The sequence below is a fragment of the Anas platyrhynchos genome, chromosome 18 (genome assembly GCF_047663525.1).
Source record: "Anas platyrhynchos isolate ZD024472 breed Pekin duck chromosome 18, IASCAAS_PekinDuck_T2T, whole genome shotgun sequence".
In the NCBI taxonomy this organism is placed as follows: Eukaryota; Metazoa; Chordata; class Aves; order Anseriformes; family Anatidae; genus Anas; species Anas platyrhynchos.
In genome coordinates, this window is record NC_092604.1 from 4,892,504 (window position 1) to 4,914,044 (window position 21,541).

Consider the following 21,541-nt stretch of genomic DNA (forward strand, 5'->3'; position numbering starts at 1 on the left):
AGCCTACATGGAAGAGAAAGTGAAGCACGCACTATTGAAATGACAGGAAATACACCCACACGTGTGCTTGTGTTTCCTTTTTGGCGCTATAAAGGCATCTTTGCACCACTTGATTTCAAACCCCCAGTCCCGAAGGCCTTTTCACACAACTCAGGCTGTGTGGGGCTCTTCCACATGGGCGCAAAGGACTGCGGGGGTGCTGGTACCAACATGCCTGACATGCCCGTGGCCTCTCTGGTTATTCAGAGCTCGGAGTCCAGCATCAAGAAGAAGCTGCTGAAGAGGAAAGGAAAGACGGACAGCCCATGGCTGAAACCCACCCGCAAGAGGAGACGGAGGAATAAAAAGAAACAAGCCAGTGTGCTAGGTAACTGATTGTGTTTTCTTCTTTAATTGCACAGAAGGTAGCCTTCCAGGGGGTAAGGACCCAAGGCCCAAAAGGCAGGGGCTGTAGGCAGAGCTCTTTGATCCTTTTGAGGGTAGGCTGCATGGTGAACCGGGGTCTGAGCTTGTATCTCACTACGCTCACGTGAGGCTCACGTCCACACTTTTTACAGCAGTTTAGCTATGAGGCAACTTCATCATTGGCATGCTGGATAAATGTCTTTTTGTTCATGTGCTCCCCTTATTTCAGAACATCAAACAAAGACCGCGTGGTTCATGTAAACTGTGACCTTGGGGGGCTTGGTTAGATGCAGAAGGAAGGGGAAGAGCCGTCCCAGAGTGATGCTCTGTTGCTTTTTGTGGATGTTTGTCCAGCTGAATGCAGTGTGCAGGCTGTTGCTTATTCTGAAAGCACCACACCGTGTAATTTAGCAACCTTTGGCACATCTCATGGTGCGGACGTAGTGCAGGCGGCCGTTCTGGTTTGACCTGGCACTCACAAGTTACCCAGCACTCCAGAGAAGTTTTCAGTGCCCTTTGTCTTCTGAAAGCTGTGGGATGGGGAGAGTGGGGAAGCAGGCTGGATCTGATTCTTCATCTTCAGGAAAAGTAACAAGACAGGTTTTAAAAAGAAAAAGTTCATTCTCTGAAGTGAAGTTGTGCCTTCAGCATCTTTATTAAGGCTTCACACATCCATAGCCATCAAAGAGTTTATTCCGTGTTTGTTAATTCTTTGCAAACAGGCCACTTTTTATAGTTAAATTTGTTGGTGCCTCTTTTCTAAATGACCACGTTTCAGCCTCTGGGCTGTGCCTAGCGTTTGTCACTCATCTGACGTGCTCCTGTTCCTCCCGAGGCAAACCCCTTCTAAAAAGGAAGCGGGGCCATTGATCCCTTTCACAGCAAATAGCGAATTCTTCATTTCAGATGCAGACTGGTTTTCCGCCCCTTAAATAAAGGTGGCAGCCAGGCTTTCAGGCTAACACAAGTCTCTTGGCCAAGCCTGAGTGGGAGAAGCAAACCAGGAGAGAGAGCTGAAGCCAAGGGAATGCGAAGAGATGACAATTCCCACGAAGGCTGCGAGGGATCCCCCACGCGATCCCCTTCCAGCAGCCACTTTGTTCGCTTAGAGCCAGGACTTGGCTTTGATGTTTTCCCCTCCCATGAAGCTGAATGTCACCTGCCTCGTCCTCCTCACCCCGCGCGTTGTTAGCCGGCTCGCTCTGCCTGGCCGGAGTGTACCTGGAGCCTTCGCAGCAGGTTGGAGACAGGAGAACGCGCCGAGCCCTGGTTCCGTCCCTTCCTCGTGCCATTTAAGCTTCTGCTGCTGTTGCAGTACGGCAGCAGGCAGATGTGCCTTTCAGAGGCAGAACTTCCTGGTCTCGTTTCTTCTTTCCTTTGTTACCTACCTAAGTGAAAAGTGGAAAATCTGCCTGATCAGACAGGGAAGGAGATGAGAGATGAGAGATCAATTGTGCCATATATGCCCAGATGTTACATTTTCATAATTCTCTGTGCATCTGTGCTCCCAGCCTCTCCGAGGAGCCTGCAGCCAGCCTGCGTGGTTAAATATGGCCTTCCCACACGCAAGCATTTTTTTTTTATTTATTTTTTTAGCTATATAAATATACGTGTTTTAATCTAGGTGCTGAAGCCTATAAATCATCGTTGGGAGGCAGAGAGGGGTCAGGCCAGGACAACAGCATGGAGTACATGGAGGTGTCTCTGGATTCCTTGGATCTCCGGGTGAAGGGAATTCTCTCCTCGCAGGCGGAAGGTGAGTGCGGGCTCCGACGCCGGCCATGGCCCATGTTGGTCTTTGTTCGCTGGCTCAGCCCGAGCAGCCGGCGGAGCCCCGGATGCCCCCTGGTGGCTGCCAGCACCCCGAGCTGAACGGTGGCCTCGCCGGAGAGGCACCCGGCTGCTGGGCAAGGGCGTGAGGGTGTCCTCGCCCCGGGAGCCGGGCTGGGGTGGGAGCGGTGGAGTTGAGTGGCTTGAGAGCCCTGCCGAGGAGGGAGGCGTCAGTCTGTCTGTCCCCCTCTCCCGTCCTTGGACAACGCGTATTTAGGCTCTTCCCAAGTCCCCTCGTTTGGTGCCCGCAGTATCCCCTCGTTCAGCCCCAGGACCATGGGGAGGGGACCAGCCTTGGTGGCTGGGGGTGTCTGGATGCTCACCCCCGGGCCGAGCAGCCGCTGTTCCCAGTGCTGAACCTGGGCTCCAGCACGTCCTCGCTGGCCTCGAGCTGTCTGCCTGTCCCCTGCTGCTCGTTTGCTTTCAAAGGTTGTCTGGCTCTTTTGATAGAGGCGTGCCAAAGAATGGGTGGGAGTGTTTGCCACCAAGGGAGGGTCAGGGTGGACAAGGGATGCTTTCACCGGAGCCTCTGGATGTCAAAAAGATTATGAAAGTGACAGCTTGGAAGGCGAGGAATGAGCTTTGTGATTTGTGGTCATAGAAAAAGCTCTTGAACATTTAATATCTGCGCAGGATATTACATGAAAGCTACAAGGCCTTTCCTTCTGCTTACATGTCTTGAAATATCCCCTCTCAGGGCTTGGTCGTGCAACTTGTCAGCCAAAGGAAACTCCTTACAAGATGAAAGGAGTTTCTGCTCAGCTGATAGGGCCATGGCCACGGGCAGGAACGGGGGGAGCGCTGCCTTTGCCAGGACAGCTACGGAGGAATCTCCCTCAGGAATGGTGTTAGTTTCTGCAATTGTGCAGCAAAATAACTGTCCTTTGAGGAATAAACAGCAGCGCGCTTCCTTCTGACTGGGACTCAAACCCATAGCAGGCTTGGGTAGAGGAACCTTGGGACACTTCAGGGTGAACCACAGGTAAATATTTGAGGGTTGAAAACCTTGCAAGAGATTTTACAGCTGTGTAGGGTTCAAATAGGTGTTCAGGACAAAAAGTAACCCCTGTGTCATTAGATCAGTGTTCTGCAGTTGCAGGGAACCAAGTAACTAAGCTGGATTCAGAGATTCAGAGGTGCCACAAGAACATTCACACTGTGCCCCATGCCCGGCCCTGTGTCCCCTTCACAGCCTTTATCCACCTTTATAATGGCTTGGAAATGTTAAAAATCTGGAAGAAAGAGATGAGGAGAAAGCAAGAACATCTGAACATTTTGCTGTTGTCTTTTCTTGGGCTTGTTCTCTTTCCAAAAACAATAATTTTTGGTTGGCTGAGACCAAATAGTCCCAGGAATTGTGTTTTCCCGTCTGTGTAATAAGCTCCTGCAAATAGAAGTTCGTGCTTTCCTGATCTTCTCTATTTATCACTCCACTAACTATACAAATTTCCAACTTCAGGTGGTTTCCTACAAATTTTCTGGTGCCAGAGCACAGCGTTGTGGAGTAGGTGTGGAGGAGAGACAGACTGATAACAATCTGTACCTCGTCGTTGCTTTGCACGTTGGGGTTTTCTCAGAATAAGCTGTTCTTAACTTACTATTCTTAATTCAGCACCGTCATCTGTAGCGTGGCTGGACTTGGAAAAGTACGGTGTGCTTCTGCAAACTCCATCTGGTGTAAGGAGGGGTCTGTTCTGCAGGGTTTAGATGATTTCTGACTCAGGATGTGGAGTGGGAAGGTGCCACAGGACATGGGCGGTGTTGATAGACGGCTGCATCCTTTCTCCTGGAAGGTGACTTCAGAGTTCACTCACTGCTCTTCTGTGCCCTAGGTCTTTCCAATGGCCCTGAAGCAATGGAAGTAGATGGTCTCCAGGAAGTCCCCCTCTGTAGCTGTCGAATGGAAACCCCCAAAAGCAGAGAGATCACCACACTAGCCAACAACCAGTGCATGGCCACGGAGAGCGTGGATAACGAGGTAGGAGCCTGTCTTTCAGCTTCTCGCAGACTTTTCTCCTGAGGACAGAGACAGAAAGAAAACAGAGCCGTGCCAGGAGCATGCGTCAGGGTCACGCAGAGGCTCCGCAGCCTGCTAGGCTGGGAGCCTGCTGGGGTGCTGGAATGGCAGGGCAAACATCTCGTTCAAACACTCTGCATAGGTCGCACGTTTGGGTTAAAGCCACTCTAAAGGCAGCAGGTGCAGTCTGCAGGGCTAACTGGAGAGGCACTGGGTGGATCTGCTGCTTGTCCTGGCCTGTGTAGCTGGATCGAGTTGATGTAACAGCCACACTTCAGGCCAAGTGGGCTAAAATACATCAGCATGCATCAAAGTGAGAGAATCCAATCAGGGGAAGCTTGGAGCTGGTTTCCCTTGACTACGAAGGAGCTGATGCAAACCTTTCCGTAGCCAGCTCTTGAGTTTCTGGAACTTGGCATGCTGTCCACCAGCTCAGTCTCCCTTGGCCCTCCTCTTTCCTCCTCTCCCCAAGAGGCTTCTGTTACAAAGCTTCCTATGTCCTGGCAGCCCTGCGCAGCCTCCAGGTCTGGCTGGCTGGAAACGGTTGCACTTGATGCCTCTCTGTCATCACAGCTGGGCTAGTTGGGCTCTGGTGATTCCACGAGGCTTGGAAGTAAGTGGCAGAAGTGACTCCCTCCCACAGTCTGCAAAGTAAGACTGCGGGACGGAAACAAACCCAGTAGGTGCTCATTTTTCTGGGAGGCACTTGGGTTTCTTGGAAGTTTCAGCTGAACTGCAGCCACGCTGCAGTGCTCTGATACTTACTGGTAGTAGGACAAGGAGTCAGAGCACTCTTGGTTCTTCTGGAGGATCCCAGGATGGAGGGAGGAAGGGATAATCAAATTTACAGCCCAGCTCTACTTCTGTTAGTGTGTGCTGGTACCTATAGAGAAAGGAATTTCAATAGCATGACAAAATTGATTAATTAAGGAGAGAACGCCCTGGAGATTTATGGGAGAGAGGGGGCCTCCAGTGTTTCTAAATAAACACAAAGTATACAGAAGTTTCTATGGTTGTTTGACAGCTCTTTCCCCAGATATTCCTTTCTCTGATTTATCTTTCCCCAGATAAATCAGAGAAAGGAATAGCAAAGGCCATGCTTTATGTCAGATTCTTTTTCATGATGGGATAAGTGACTCATAGATGTTGTAAGGATATTATGTGTATGAATAGTGGGTTCTTAAGACTGTCGTGTCCTTGGATAATGTTATAAATAGTTATGAGCACCGTGCTGCACTCTCTAATGGCTGGAAAATAGCAATTAATCATTTTGTACTTTTTAGACTTTTCTAACAAATAATAGAGCGTGACACAATAATGCAGGGACTTCCTTGCAGAGACAGTGCAGCTTTTCCCATCTTAATCAAATTTCCTCCCCTCAGAAGTAAAATCAATGGCACAGTCCTGTCCTGCAGCCCCTGGGGTCTGTGTGTTAGCAGTGGTCACTAGCCAAGGTGGCACAGCCACAGGCAGACATTGCAGCTGCAGTCTGGGTAAGCTGGATCAGATGCTAAGGGGGAAACATGAGCTCAGGTTAAAAATCTGTTCTTTTTTTCTCTAGGGAAGTTGATTGTAGGAGGAGTGTAGTTAAAAAAAAAAAAAGTCAGAGAAGAAGTTTAGTTTTGCTGAGAAAAAGCAGCAAATCAATCCTCAGGTAGGCAGCCTGTTAGTGATGAGCACGCAGTGTTCCTTACCGACCCGTCTGGTCACGGTGGCAGCACACAGTAAACTGTGCCCAGATTTCGGTAGGGATGTTTCCTTGTAAGAGCCTTGCATGTTTATAGTTCTAGTTCAGAAATGTGCTCTGCCAAACATCTGGGGTAAGCAAGGTTATTATTAGAGGAAGTTAGAGAACCCAAACCCAGTCACATCGTGCTGGCAGGTGGCAACTAGGATGTGAAAATGTCATAGACGTGCGCATGGGTAGCAGAAAGGAGGAAGCACCGGTCCTTCTGACACAGCAGAGTGAGTAACTCTGGTGGGAAAAGCCCCAGCTATGGAGCCCGCTGTCATTAACAGAACGAGGTGTGCTATAAGAGAAGGCAGCTTGTAAGCCCAGAGTTGTACGTTGGTAAAATATTTCAGAAAACACGCTCAAAATCTGACTTCAGCTGAGCTCTCGTGAAAGCCTGGCTCTTCATCCCTGTGGTCTGGGCAGGGGCCAGTGCTGGAACCAGTACAGACGATAACTTAGCTGGCAACGAAGAGCAATTATTTTTCCCTTTATCTTCCTGTGACTTATACTTTTGAACAGTAACAAGATTTAGTGCGTATGGTCTTATTCTCTTGGTCACCGACACCCGCTCTTCCTGGCAAAACAAGAGCGTGTGCTGTGTGAGTCAGGCCCCTGGGACTGCCCCTTCTGTGGCTGCTTGGCTGGTGCGTATTTCCAGTTACGATTTTTCTTGCAAGGAACAAACGACTCTGGTCCACATGCATGTTAGTTAGTAAATGATGCATTTCTTCCTGTGAGAGCAGCTTTCACAGCTTCCTGCTGCACTGCTAATGCTATCTGGCACACATCTGAATTACTGTGAAAAAGCCAGGGCTCATCAAGGCAGTGTGCAAAATCTTCCTCCGCACAAGCACAGAGAGTGTTTTGGTCTCCAGTAATTTCATTTCCTTTAATTTCTCCCGTTCCAGCTGGGCCGATGCACAAACAGTGTGGTTAAGTATGAACTGATGCGCCCGTCTAACAAAGTCCAGCTTTTGGTGCTGTGTGAGGACCATAGAGGGAGGATGGTGAAACACCAGTGTTGCCCTGGCTGTGGATACTTTTGCACTGCAGTAAGTCCGTGCTCTCAATCTAGGGAATGGGGTACGTGTCGCAGTAGCTGGAAGAGCTGAAGGTGGAGATGTACCTAAAGGGGTTTACTGACTTCCTGGCATAAGCTCCACCTCGTTCCACAGCACGTCAGATGGTGTTTTCAACAGCAACCTGTGTGAGGGTAGCTGCAATTGTCACCTTTAACTTCCTGGAGACCCCAAGGGGTGTTACCAAAGGGGTGGAAGTCTCGCCTTAGGATTTTTTTTGGAAGAAGGGTTCTATCTTCCTCTGTACACTCAATCACATCAAAAATGGTATTGGCCTGGTTTGTAAATGAGTCTGCGTACAAAATTGGTTCTGTCCCCCAGCCCGCTCGTGAAGGCTTAGGTGGAGAACCTGAGTGATGGCACCTGAACAAGGCAGTGTTTGAGATCTCCAGCTGCTTCTTCCACCTCTGCCACTGAGGCTTTTAATAGCATTGGTCCAGTCCTTTAAGATGTCAGTGTCCTATTTCCCTGTTGGTAAAACACCAGTTGAGGGACTCCCGAGGTGATGGGGCAGCTTAATTGTCTGATGTTAGAGTTCTTTAAGATGATGCTACAGTAGTCTCAACATTATAGTAATTGTAATAAATGGAGCCATCCTGAGTTTTCATGCTGAGTCAAAGATCATTTAAAAGATAAAATTCTCGAAACCCTTAAAGACATTTTGCAAAGCTGACATAGAGTTAATTAGATTTCTTGGGAGGACCATGAATTCAGGAGAAGAGTGGGCTTTGGCTAACCTTTCCTTAAATGCTCTTGCATCTCTGAGTGACATGTCATAGTTCATAGAGGAGAACCTGGGAGTGTTTGTCTGGGTTATCAGTCACTAATAACACAGCACGGTAGGGCTTTAGGTAGCACTAATAGGATGGAGTGGTGAATTCTGGGGTACCGTCAGTTCAGCTTGGAGGACTTTGCTGGGAAGAGAAAATAATTTTAGGAAAGGTTGCTCACATCTGTTGAATGAGCAGTCAGCCACGTTATTGGGGTTAAACAGCATAAAACCAGGGCTGGTCCAAGCAGAGAAGTCGCATGCTTTGGGTTTCATTGGGATTAACAGCTGATTTAATTATGTTAATGTAGTTCCTTGAAAGGTTTGCGTGCAGGTTTGTTAGGTAGTTTTAACGCTGGCTCAGCACACAGGTTTGAAGTTTTCTTTTCCAGTTTTGGGAGCATCCTTACAGTACACTGGCACTTCTAGAAACGTAAGCAAGAACTTCAAGTGTTAGAGGAAAGAGCTGGAAAATGGGACTTTCTGGTTCTGTTTGCCAAATGCAATTAAAAACTTGCTTTGCAGTTCCTAACCAAGTGAGTTTTTTCCTATTGCCTTGGTTTTGTTCTCTTCTAAAGTGGCAGTGCTTGCTTACTGTACTGGAAGCGCAAGGGACAAGAGTGGTGATGAAGTATTTAAGAGCTCTGCGGATGAAGCATGTAGAAGGGGTAAGGCATGTAGTGACCAAGGTGTGAATGTCTCCTCTGTGGTTCTTTTAGGGCACTTTCATGGAGTGTCAGCCTGAGAGCAGCATCTCCCACCGTTTCCACAAGAACTGTGCCTCCCAGGTCAACGACACGAGCTACTGCCCACACTGCGGGGAAGAGGCCTCCAAGGCAAAGGAGGTGACAATAGCAAAAGCAGACACGACCTCAACAGTGTCGCTGACCTACGAGCAGCAAAAACCAGCAGCTGTGGAGGGAAGGGCTGATACCACGACAGGGAGGTGAGCTTGGGAGCACGTGGCAACCTCAACCCTTGTGCCAGACCATGCTTTGCATTTGAATGCTTGTGCTCCTCCTGGCAGAGCAAAGCATTTTCTGGTCCTGCTCTGATAAGCCAAGCTCCAATACAGGAATTTGCAAGCGTATTCTGTGCTCTTCACTGTGCCGGAGAGGAGCCCAGCAACCACAGGGTGAGCTGGGGCAGAGGCTGTGAAGATAGGTTTAGGAGTTGATACGATTCCTTCCTCTTATTGTTAGCAAAGAAATAATAGTGAAATGAGTTGATGTTGCCAGGTTTGGTTTTTGAACGAGAGGGAAATTCATATGGTGTATCTAGCCTCAGCTGCCGACTTACAGCAATGGGCACAGGTAAAAGAACCAAAATCAGACCAGAACCAAATATAGATGGAGCCATCCTTGTGATGAGCAGTGCTCTCAGTTCCCACGTGTTCTGATCTTGTTCTGATGGCTTTCGTGGCTTGCAGGAGCAGGGCAGTGCACTCAGCCCCGTGTTCTTCTGTTTGTTATTGCACAGAGTACATCAAAATGTAATCATAGGGCAACGAAACTACTTTTCAGGGCAAGTTCTTACCAAAAAGGCTGTAAAATATATTGGTTTGTGTTTCAATTTTGCTTACACTATCTGTCGATTTAAAATCCATTCCCTTTCCTTCTTTGGCATAAGGTACACATAATGCTGTATATTTTTAATGGTTGTGCTTTGGCTGTCTCTTGTTTTTCTCTTCAGTGGCACTGGAACGCGATTGTCAGAGGAAGACAAGCCAGAAAGTTCGGCTGCTGAGGGGTTTGACTTAGCTGGGTCTTCAGTTTTTCCAAAGCCTACTACTAGCCTGACCCAGGGACCAGTTAAAGAAACTCTGGAAAGTGCCCTGATTGCCCTGGACTCAGAAAAGTAAGAAAAAGGCCTCTGCATCTTCCAGTTCCCAGCAGAGTTGCTTAATGTAGAGAATACTGAGATTTACCTTCTCTGGATTTTGATGCCACCGATACCTTGCACGTTTTTATTCACTCCAGTCACTTGTTAGTCGCAACAGATCACTGATTCAAGAGAGCAGCTGTAGCTCTGAATGTTGTAGTAATTCATCTGGAGGATTTAGTTTTTCATTGCCTTCTAACTTCAGCTGTCACTACTAGGAGTTCCCATTTACAGTATTAAGATCCTGGATTTTTGTTTAGCATCATGAAAATAGGTATGGCCATTGTTACAACAAGGCTGGCTGTGGTTGGAGCTGGAAGTTTGAATATCTTCTGGAGTGTTGATATTTGTTATTCCTGGCACTCGAACTGTACTCTAAGGACAGACTTTGTCATGCCCATGGTGTGGGTTGGGGTAAAATGCTGGGGATGTTCTTCAGTGAGTATTAATTCTGCCTCTTTCCCCACTCCTGCAGACCCAAGAAGTTACGGTTCCATCCAAAGCAGTTATACTTCTCTGCAAGGCAAGGAGAGCTGCAAAAAGTCCTGCTTATGTTGGGTAGGTGGCTCTTTCCCAGGATATTGCGTGTCTGGCAGTACTCCCAGCTCCTGCCAGGCAGTTGCCAGAGTCCAGTTCCCAGCATGGCAGCACGTCATATTCCCCACTGCCCCTTGTGAGTGGTGTTGGAGGAGAAAGCCACTTTTGCAAGTAATGTGTCATCAGAAATGGCTGTGAAAATGTGGACTTGCTCCCAGCGTGCTTCTGCAGTTGGACATGGTTTTATCCCGAGAAGTTGTTTCTGCCCCCATATGACCTATGTATGATTTTTCCAGTCCAACAAACCTTTGCCTCCCCATGCAGTGGGCTAACTGGTTATTTGCATCCAGGGGAGAGGTAAAAAGATGGGAGTGTGTTTAAGACCAATCTGCAAGAGAGCAGAAAGGAAGAGACCTTCAACACATGGGGCTTTGCTCTGGGGGTACATAACTGTCTGTCACCAGCTGACTTAGATCTGGTTTGGGTTGTTTTTACCAACAAATATTCCAGAGGAATCACCCCCTGTGAAGGACACAGCGTTTCACTTAGGATCATTTCCTTTCCACTCCAGTACTTTGCAGTACATTTTTGGATGCTCTCTGTTCTTTTGCGTTATCAGACTCTTCTTTTTTCTCCTAGCAAGTGTTAGCTTCATTGTTCGTGTCTTCAATAGCACCAAAATGTTATTCATTGATATTTAACTATGGCCTCATCATATGCAACATGTTATCATGCCCAGACATCTTTGTCTGGCTGTCATCATCATCTGTCAGTCTTTGCACAGCTGTGAGAATCTCTGGCCAGATCCTGAGCTCGTGTTAGTTGGAGGAGCTCCATCCACTTTGCAGCCTGTGCTTACAGGGACGCAAAGAGGATCACTAATAGCAAGTGCAGTTAGTAGCGGTCCTGAGACAAAAAAGCTGGGTAGTACTGACTCTGTTGTTTACAACAGCAGCATTTTTTTTCCTTTTTATCCTTGTGTGGTTCCGATGGTATTTGTTGCAGTGAGAGATGGGGAACTGTGAATCTGAGGGAGATGGCCTGGGAAATTGGAGTGCCTTAAGCGTATTATATTCCATGGTGTTTCTGAAGCGCATGGTTTGAGGGCTGCTGCGTATCGAATGTCCATGGGACTGCCCTGAGAGCTTTTTGGCTTGCGTGTGTAGTGAGACATGAGAAGGGCTGAGGATGGGCTGGGGACACTCTTGTTACGCTTTTCTCTAATCTCTGAATTGTGGTTGAAAGCATCTCTGCTCTGTTTTTCAGTGGATGGAATTGACCCTAATTTTAAAATGGAGCATCAGAGTAAGAGAACCCCTCTCCATGCTGCCGCTGAGTCTGGCCACGTGGACATCTGCCATATGCTGATTCAGGTCTGTCTCCACTTAGGTTTTTCTGTACAAGCAATTTTCTGTGGTTTTTGGTCTCCTGCCCCACACAGCTAAAGCACGCTTGAAAATCAGCACTGAAAAACCTAATTTTCAGGGTTTGCTGCAGGAAGAGTGGCAGAGAGCAGTGTGAACACTCAGATGACACAACTGAAGCTGACTTTCTAGGCCGTTCTCCAGACAAGCTTTGCTGTCTGGGCAGTGAGCACGTGAAGCTTTGTTGTAGGGCACCGTGGAGCAGGTGGGAGCCCCTGTGCCTGAGCACACCCAGCGGCGTAGAGCACGGCCAGATGTGCCAGCACAGGCTGACCACTGGCAGCCTGCAGGAGAGCTGCGAGCTGCTGCCAAGTTCCTCTCTGTAACGATGGTGGGTAGGCTCCAGAGCCTGCGAGCTAGCAGACCCTGCCTTGCCTTCTGTCAAAAACTGAGAAACTGCAGCAGGGTTTTCCTTTACAGTGCAAATGCCAAGTATGTGAAAAGAAGAGGAGGAAAGATGCAAGTTTCACCTGTTGTCTGAGATTTAGGCTGTGATGAATTTGAGTGAGGGAAGATGGTGAAAGACATAACAGTTCAGTGAGAGTAACCCTGTAAAATGATGTTAAGAAAACAGAAACCTTTCAAGAGTTATAGCTTTCATTTTTAGTATTGGCATACATCGTCCTGAGTGACTGGTTGTGTTTTGGTTACCCTTTGTGACTAGTAAACCTTAAAAGGCTTTTGAGAAACTGTCAATGCCACGTCTTTGAAAACGAGCCCACTGAGATGTTGCGTCTCAGCATGCACAGTGCTGTTTGAAGGTGCAGCTTCACTCGAGTTACTGCAAGTGAAGACAACAGAATGACTCATAGGAGTAAACAGAGCAAATTTTTCAAGATACTACAAAAAATTCAAATCAAGTATCAGAAGGGCTGGTTTGTTTCCAGGGTCGTTTACTTTTTTGTCTGTTCCCTGATGTCTGGCTGTTGCAGTAGTGCAGTGTTTGGCTGGGACTGTCCCCAGCATGTTAAACTTGAAATACCTCTTCTCTGGTTCTTCTCTGAGTTGCTCTCACTATTTAAGAGTAGGCAAAACAAATACATTCAGTGGGAAGCACCCAAAAGCAATGGGGCCATCTTGTGCCAGGTGAAGCTGAGTCAGCGTGCTCCTGCTATAAACAGCTCTTTGCTTCGTGCTTATATGCATGCGTGATCTGCCAAGAGTTGTGCGGTTTCCTAAATTTTCTTTTGGTTTTAAGTATTGGGTGGATTACTGAGCTAAACCAAAGAGTTAAAATAGGCAAGATGCATGAGATGGTAGAGTTCTGGAAAAGAAGATGATTTTGGTCCAAGGCACTGTGAGTTGGACTTAGTGAATTCTTAGAGACATCTGTAGAAACATTAGCATTGACTTCAACAGAAACAGCCAGTCTCCAGAATTTCTGACATCTCCCACCTCTGTTGCAATCAGGAAGTTGTTCCTACTGCTTAGGGTGTTGGCAAGTGCTGTCTGCCTGTTCATCGTGTCTGGAGAAATGATAGAGCAGGGAAAACAAAGCTTCTGAAAAAGAAGAGTGCTGATTTCTTCAGAATTGCTACCCAGGCTATCCAAGAAGCATCAGGACAAAAAGCATTAGTGACAAGAGTTGTTTAACAGCAGCTGTTCCCTTCCTTATGCCCTGCTTGGTGGCTGTAGAAGGCAGGAAAGAGGGCAAGCAGTGTGTGCTGCTTTCCGAAACAGGTGAAGTTTGACTACTTTCTTTTTTTTTTTTCCTTTTTTTTTTTTTCTCTCAAGCTTAATATGGCCAAATTTCAGGAACAACTTGCTACTAAATCTCTACTCCCACATCCTTCCTCTGCTAACCAGTAATGATTACAGTTGTCCTTGTATTTGCCTTGGCCTCTTAACAGGCTGGTGCGAATATAGACACCTGCTCCGAAGACCAGAGAACCCCACTGATGGAAGCAGCGGAAAACAACCACCTGGAAACTGTGAAATACCTTATCAAGGCTGGAGCACTAGTAGATCCTAAGGTAGCAATTTATTCCTTATCCTTTTCTCCTGAAGAAGCCTCTGTCCGTTATTTCTTTCATGACGGGTTTTAAGACTTGGTTGGAAGTGCCCAGGAAGAGGGGAGATGGACTTGTTTGTCTGGGGCTCTAAGGCTTGGGAAGGCTGTGGCTGCTGGTGGTGTTATTTTAACGATGCAGCGTCATGGCTCTGTGCACGTGGGGAAATGCTGTTGTAACTGCATCAGTTCACGTCACCAAAGGTGGGGGTATTTGGTTAGGTACGAGACCACTGAGTATTACTGTCAGAAGCCCATTGCAGTGCATTTGGAGTTTGATTTCAGAGTTTCCTTCTCTACAGGCAATTAATAATGAGATTTTGGGGGTGACATTTTAAAATTGGTTGGTAATTAGGTGCTTGCAAAGCCAGCAAAAACGACAGAGGAAGCTTTGATTTCCAAAGGCCTAATGTGTGCTTTCTTGCAGTCACGCTGCACTGGCAAAATTGGACCCTGTCTTTAAACTCTCTACCCCTTAATTTCAACAAATACAATAAAATGCAGCTGTCTGTTCATCTTTAGCATGCTCTGGTTGCTTTGCAATCTTGGAAAGTACACAGATCGTTTATCAAACCCTTAAATTAGATTCTGCTCGGAGCACAGGAACCCTCCCCATGTGAACTTCTTTTTGTTACAACCTGCAGCCGTTGGCTCGCTCCTGTCCTGCTGCTGGGGAGTATGGCAGGGCTGGGGTGAAGGAGCTAGCTAGGCTGGGAGGATTGCAGAAGATAAGAACTGCTGTCCATCCTGAACCTTAGATGGCTTCTTGGGAGGCTGGTTCTGAGCTGGGAACGGGGAAAGGGCAGGGGAGGCTCATGCGGGTTCATGGTGGCTGCTGTCCCGAGCACCTTGCAGCAGCCTAAATGTTTCTCACCTGATTTATTCATGTCAGAGAGGAAAGAGGTTTCCTGCTCCTAAAGGTAAAGGGAAGGAAAAAATCCTGAGCTTGCAAAAGCAAATTAGAAGCCTGAGATCATGTCTGAAGTCTAGACTAGTTTATTATGTTAATTAGTTTCTTGCACTAAATTAGTCATCTTCTGAAAGTGGCAACATTGCAGTTGGAAATTGGCTCCAGCCATTTCCCTGCAAAATCAAGAAGTATCTGGTGAGGGGGGGCCCAGCCTGCCCGGCCTGCAGGGCGAGGGGTGGGGGCTTTTCAGACCCCGGGCTGACGCTGCTGGTCCTGGTAACAGAAGTTACCAGCCCCACTCAAAAACTGCAGAAAATCTATATTAGAACACGCCGGCTCTCTGTAGAGAGCTTCTGCAAGGAGAAGCTGCACTTGGCTCATAGTGATTTAAGGGGAAGGCTGTGGCATTACTCAGATGTGTCAGGCTTTTTGGGGAGAGTGGAAACCTCTCCTTTGCCCCAGGGAGCCCCCTCGGTGCAGTCCCTGACCCGAGGCTTCCCATCCTTGCTCCCCATCCCTGTGCTGCGTTCTCAGTTCAGGGCAAATCCTCCATCAGAAAACTGTAGTAGGAAGGAATCATTCTGTTTGTCAGCTTTTCATTTCCTCCTCTTTATTTCCTGCTCTCCAGGCCTTGCAGTGTGCTAAGCTCTTGGGATGTAAGCGTCTGATAAAAATCAGACTCCAGACGAGATTTTCGGTGTTGGTGTGGGAGTGTCTCCATCATGACTCACAGCCCCAGCCTGCCCATCTACACCAGACCCTGTGTTCTCAGCTCCCAGAAGCATTTCTCCTTTCAACCATTGCTGTTGTTTTTTATCCCCTGTCTCTCGGCACATGGCTGCAGGCACTGTGGGTCTTGGTCACTGTGGAGGCTCTCAGCCCCTTTTGCCCTGCTACCAGGTGTTGGGTTAAGCCCTGTGCTAATAAAAACAGCTAAAAATAAATAAATGTATAAACAGAATATTTTGGGTATAAACAGAATATTTTGGGTTGAAACAAGACTACTTTTCAGGGGGTGTTCCCTGAGTGCTTGTTCTGTGCTTGTGTCCAGGATGCGGAGGGCTCCACGTGTCTGCACTTGGCTGCCAAGAAGGGGCACTACGATGTTGTCCAGTACCTCCTGTCCAACGGGAAGATGGATGTCAACTGCCAGGTGAGGCCTTTCTGCAAGGTGCAGAAGCTGCTCTTCTCCGGGCAGGGCCTTGAGCCTTGCCAGCGTGCTGCCTGGTTGCTGGGGAGGATGTGAGGAAGGTGACAGGGTGGCAGTGCCGTGGGCGTCTCCTTCTGCCCTGGTGCAGAAACCTTCGCCCCGCTGACCTCATGGAAACTTTTCCTCTGTGAATCTCCATTTGTAATTTCTCCTTGACCCTGAATTTGCCGGAGGAGCCTGTTCCCCAGGGGTGCAACTGTGCTCCTCTAGGAGAGGGGTGGGATGGTGGTCTTGCTGTGGGACAGGTCTCGCCTAGCACTCACCATTGCAGAGCGTCTGTGAGAAGCTTCTGTGAGCTTTTGGCATTCATTGTGCCTTTTGGACAGTCATCTGGGTTTGAACCCCCTGAGATCCATCGGCATCGTGCTGAGCTGCAAATAAACTTGAGTTTGCTGAGGCAGAGTGGTTCGAATCCTGCCGGGCTCTGCAGGACCCTGAGGGACCTTCCCCTGCAGCAGCACGGACTGAAGGAGTGCAGTGAGGCTGACGTGGGGAGGGAAGGGGTCTGTGGCTCCCAGGCAGTGCACCCTGCTGTGGCTGCCAGGGTGCATGTGAACGTCAGCAGGAGACAGCCCTGTCCCTTCTGCGTGTCTCACCCCTTCCATTCCCTCCCCAGGACGACGGAGGCTGGACGCCGATGATCTGGGCCACTGAGTACAAGCACATCGAGCTGGTGAAGCTGCTGCTGGCGAAGGGGTCGGACATCAACATTCGAGACAATGTGAGGTTCTTCCTGGAAAATCTGTTTTAGAAATAACACACAATCTCTGCTTAAAAACTAAATGAGCCCAAGAACACAGATTTTAGGCTTAGTGCAGGAAGGCACAGTGATCCCTTGACATAAGTGGAGGCAAGTGCCTGGTGGGAGAACAATCCCTCCATACTGTGGAATTAGCTTTACAAGCGGGCAAGCAGTCCTTTTCCTCTGGCTCCTCTGATGTAAGCCGTAAGGATGCTGTTCGTGGTGCTGCAGGGTGTCGTTAGCTCTGTGCATCACCACCTCTGGTCTGCCTGGGTCTGTCCTGCTCTCACCTGGATGCTGTGCCAGGACGATCGCCCTCAGGACCAGACTTGACTGCTCCTTGTTTATGGGCCAGTGTGTGTTGGGGACATCTTGCTTGCTTTTTGTGGGGCATGAGCTCATGCTTGTGCTCTGCAGATGGATTGGGCAGATGCTGCAGCCACTCTGCCAGCAAATATTGCACGTCTGGCTTTTCCTAGGCACAACAAACCCCCAGCCACCAACATGGACAGAGTGTGCCAGTGTGCCAGAGCTTGCTCTTGGCCTGCTTCACCTCTGTAAAACCTGCCCGAGTGGGAAGGGCTCTGTTGCTCAGGGGGTCTGCCTCATCTGGGCACTCTGGGGGCCCTGTGTGTCTGTCAGCTGTTTCCACGGGGATTTTCAACGAAAAAGAGAAAAGGAGAGGGAGATGACTGAAGGGGGAAAAGGAGACTACATCCACACTTCTGCTCGGAGCTTATTTATCAGCACAACTCCTTTTTTTCTTATTAGTGTATTTCTTACTTCTTCCTGCCTCTCTTTAAGGGTATTGAAACCCCAGAAGTGCCTGCAAGGCAAGCTTGGGTGTAAACCAGGGTGTGATGAGCTCCTCCAGGCTTGGTCTGTAGGAGACGTGAGACAGTTCAATAACTGAGGGGCAACTGGCTGCACTGCTTCCTGCACAGTGCTTACAACAAATACTTACCTGCCGTCAGCTCACTCCCTAGCATACCTCATGGCGATACGTTTTCTTACCCAAGGCTGCTGGTGCTTTTCTGATTCCAATGGCTATAAGCACTGTTTTGTATTTGTCTTCCCAAGTACATCTTCTAGTGCCTGGTGGGTGCTGGCAGGGGTAGGTGCAGGCACGGTTGTCTCATAGAGCTCAGAATGGCCCCAGCTGTTGTCAGGGTGTCACCTTCCCCAGTCTGAAAGTCCCTTCTCAGCAGGAGCCTCCATTTCCTTGGTGATGGAAATCCTTCCCAGGCAGGTCCAGACCTCATACTTTTCCTAAGAGCAAGAATCGAGGTGGGAGCGGGGGCTTTTTGGGTTGTTGCATTGCTTCAGAGCCCTAGCACGGACTCTGAATAAAACTGTCTCTCGTCTGAGCTGTCACAGAAGCCTTTGGCTGCCAGTTACAAGATCGCACATTAAACGATGAAAATCAAATCGCCCCAGTCAACAATTTACTTAAAAGAAAAATATCCCCTTAGCAGATGGATGTATGGCATATCCCTTACATACCCCCAGCGCAGAGTCTCCTGATTGCAGCCATTAAGAAGCGCTGTCGCTTGTGCTGGGAAACATCATCCTTGGCGAGAATCGCTTCTGATTGTAATTACGCTGCTGTTAGGCAGTAGCCGGTGCAAAGCAGCAGATCTAGGTGTCTGTGATGTGTCTGAGAGGCAGTGTGCGGTGTGGAAGCGACGGGATTAATTTTTTCATAGATTGGTGTGTTGTGCTGAGTTCTTCTGTGTTACCCATGGTGGGAGGCAGAAGCCATGCAGAAAGGTCTCCCCACTCCCTGGTTTATGTTAGTAGCCTCCTCGTTTTAGAGAACATCTAAGTTAAGTTGCAGTGACTAAAAGATGTGCTTTACTTTGACTTGAAAAGGAAGTTAGGTGATCATTACTATCATTGCACTGTTGTATTCGGCATCTTTAGAGCCTGTCAGGGGGAAGGACTCTAAAGTGTGCTGCAAATTGCGCTGTAACAGAAAACAGTACCAGCGCTTAAAATACCTCCATCAAAAAGATGAGTGTTCAGCTATTTCTAGTGCAGCTAGTGAGAGATGAGTACATACAGTATTTAAGAGATGCCTGAAGTCGGATTGATTGCTTTCCGTGTGCCTCCTGGTTCTCTTTCTAGCACCTTCATATACCCTGCAGCTTGTGCTCTGCTCCGGCTCGGCAGACACTTCTTCTCTCTCATTTTATAACCCTGGGAGACGTGCAGGTTTTGCTGCGTGTCTGGGCTGGGGAAGCTCAGCTTCTAGCCTTTTCCAGTGTGCTTGTTCATGTCTGTCACCTCTCTCGTGGATTGATCCAGATTGTTTTGTGGCTTAGAGACAGACGATTTGTCTGCGTGCACAGGGAAGGCGATGGGCCGCTTTGCGTGCAGCCTCCCCGTCTTCAACGTGTGGAGGCGGCTGGAGTGAGAACTCCCTGCTCGTCTCCGCAGAGATTCCCCTGCCTGCCTCGGGACTCCCAGCCAGAATGAGCAGTGCAGGGGAGGAGAAGGGAACTACGTGTCGAATGCCCCAGGTGCAGAGCTGGGGATGCTGAAGTCCCAAAGCAATAGGATTGCAATGCACTAAACAGCCTCTCTGCTCTGTTTTCTTCCCCTCCAGGAGGAAAATATTTGTTTGCACTGGGCTGCTTTCTCGGGCTGCGTTGACATTGCGGAGATACTGCTGGCTGCTAAGTGTGATCTACACGCGGTGAATGTTCACGGGGACTCCCCCCTGCACATTGCAGCCAGAGAGAACCGCTACGAGTGTGTGGTGTAAGTACAGCTCCAGCCCCGCCACTTCTCCCCCTTCCCTGGATGCTCCTTTCTGTCTGGAAGTTTGGGACAGCCTCTGGCTTTTACACACAGACCAAATTTGGGATGGAGGACTTGTTTCTCTGCTGCCCTGCTCCTAGGCATGGTGGGTCTGAAATACTAGCTGTTGTAACAAAGGTCACAAAACATGGGGTGGTCCTGGAGTCTTGGGTAGAAGGCTTGAGGGGCTTTGCTCAGCCTGGGCTTCTCAGCACAAAGGGGTTGGGCATCCTCGATCAAAGCTTTTTTTTGTGGCATAACAGAGTAACGGGGCTTTTGTTTCGCTTAGGCGCTGCTAGGAATAAATTCAGTGTGTGTCCTCACCAAAAGCTGGTGAATGTAAACAGGGGCCAAGTCCAATACCAGTTTCCCATGGGACTCTTCCATTTCCATTTCCATCCTACTTTTCCCTCCCCTTGTCTTTCCCTGCCAGAGAGAGTTTCCAGCCTGCCTGAAGTCAGGCTGGCTACCAGCAAGGCACTTGTCATGCCTGGAGCAAGGCAAGATTTGCCCAGAGCTCCAGTCTGTGGCTTCTGCCAGCGCCTTCGTGTAGAAGGATTCACTGAACCATGCTTAATAAAGAAAACTCAGGTGATTATTCACTGCTACAGATTCTACCTTGTCCCTCAAGGGCTGGCTGGAGACGTGATTCAGTTCCTTTTCCCTTTGCGCAGTTTCTCTGGGGGATGCTTATCCTTTCTTGCTGTTTTGCAGTCTGTTTCTTTCCCGTGGCTCGGATGTCACTTTAAAGAACAAGGAGGGTGAGACTCCACTCCAGTGCTCCAGCCTTAACTCTCAGGTCTGGGTGGCTCTACAGATGAACAAGACTCTTAGAGAATCGTCAACTGACAAGCCTGTCCAGATAGAGAAGGTAGTGAGCAGGTGAGAATCTGGCTGGCTTTGCTTGGTGGTTGTGAAATACGGCCCTGGCGAGGGGGAGGCTGGAGGCCTGGTTCGAGAAAGGGCTCTAAGTGCATGCTTAGCTTTCTAAACTGGTGGTGTGAAGGTCAGTTTGAGCTTAGCGGGAATTAAACACATGCTGATTCAGGCTTGTAAATTCATCCTTCCAAATGGAAATATTTGCATGCACAAAGAACAATCTATAAGGGAGGGTGGAAAGAAATGAACTCTGTTCTAGTCTGAATTGCGTTCAGGCTTTGAATGCTCAGTGATCAAAGGCAGTAATTCTGCCCCAGGATGTCATTTCAATGTCCCCTTGTTCGGGGGAGCTTTTCTTCTGTGACAATTCTTTCTGCCTCTGACAGAGACATTGCCCGGGGTTACGAGAGGATCCCGATTCCCTGCGTCAATTCAGTGGACAGTGAGCCTTGTCCTAGCAACTACAAATACGTCTCGCAGAACTGTGTCACATCCCCAATGGACATCGATAGAAACATCACTCATTTACAGGTGGGGGGCTGTGTGGATCCCTGTGTTTTTTCCTGTCCTGGTGTGTGCATTTAGAGACATTGCAGTGTGCTGTGCCACAGCACAGGTTTTGCATTCAGGATGGGATTATCTCGTCCTACCACTTCATCAAATCCAAGCTAAGGCTGTAGTCCTGAATTCCAGCTCTTGCTCTAGGGGACAGGATTCTGCTTTTTGTCCTTTCCTAGACTTACTCTAAGCTCTGCGTTCGGCTGTGCTCTGCAGCATCAGCCATCTGGTGCTGCCTGATGCAGCTCCCCTTCATCCATTGCCTCTGTTCTGGCTCTGGAGAGGCAGTGAGCTGCTGGGAGCCCTTCCTCATGCTGTCTTCTAGTGGCCAAGGCCTTTAATTGTGATACTGGATGTCCTCAAAAGGCTGGCTTGTGAAGCAGAGGGGGTGACCCCTCTCCAGGTGCAGCTTGTGGACGGTTGAAGGGAACTTCCCCAGGCCAAGCCCCACTGTGCAGCAGCTGGTGGAGGGACCACGCTGGCTGGGGGAGTGCGGGGGAAGCAGCCAGCTGCAGTGCCCATGTGGGAAGAGGCAAGCAGCAGGGGAGGACCGAGAAATATCGTGTCATCTCCCAGCTCTGGGCCCTTCTCAGAGCTTTCCTTGTCCTCAAGCATGGAGTACAGCTCATAGGGTGCAGAGGAAGGTTAGTAACATGGCTCATTATGGGATCTTCTGCAAGCTGGAGTCCTTTGATGTTCATTGTATTTAGAAATAAGGAACTGAGTAAACATTCCACTGAAGTGATGAGTCTGGT

At 48.8% G+C, this 21,541-nt stretch overlaps 1 protein-coding gene across 19 annotated transcripts in view; it reads left to right on the forward strand.

Moving 5' to 3' along the window:
- The window catches only part of EHMT1 (euchromatic histone lysine methyltransferase 1), a 112,706-nt gene that overhangs the window by 77,043 nt on the left and 14,122 nt on the right, over window positions 1-21,541 (forward strand). For 15 of the 19 annotated variants that reach the window (XM_027471165.3, XM_038165169.2, XM_038165166.2 and 12 more), the window contains 14 exons: window positions 247-367; window positions 2,030-2,161; window positions 4,068-4,213; window positions 6,896-7,039; window positions 8,555-8,781; window positions 9,528-9,692; window positions 10,192-10,274; window positions 11,520-11,626; window positions 13,528-13,650; window positions 15,647-15,748; window positions 16,422-16,526; window positions 19,156-19,310; window positions 20,064-20,231; window positions 20,615-20,759. In XM_027471165.3, coding sequence (XP_027326966.2) covers window positions 247-367; window positions 2,030-2,161; window positions 4,068-4,213; window positions 6,896-7,039; window positions 8,555-8,781; window positions 9,528-9,692; window positions 10,192-10,274; window positions 11,520-11,626; window positions 13,528-13,650; window positions 15,647-15,748; window positions 16,422-16,526; window positions 19,156-19,310; window positions 20,064-20,231; window positions 20,615-20,759 — 1,923 coding nt within the window. The remainder of the gene's footprint in view (window positions 1-246; window positions 368-2,029; window positions 2,162-4,067; window positions 4,214-6,895; window positions 7,040-8,554; window positions 8,782-9,527; window positions 9,693-10,191; window positions 10,275-11,519; window positions 11,627-13,527; window positions 13,651-15,646; window positions 15,749-16,421; window positions 16,527-19,155; window positions 19,311-20,063; window positions 20,232-20,614; window positions 20,760-21,541) is intronic. The other 4 variants (XM_072025447.1, XM_038165167.2, XM_072025446.1 and 1 more) reach the window with 1 other exon arrangement.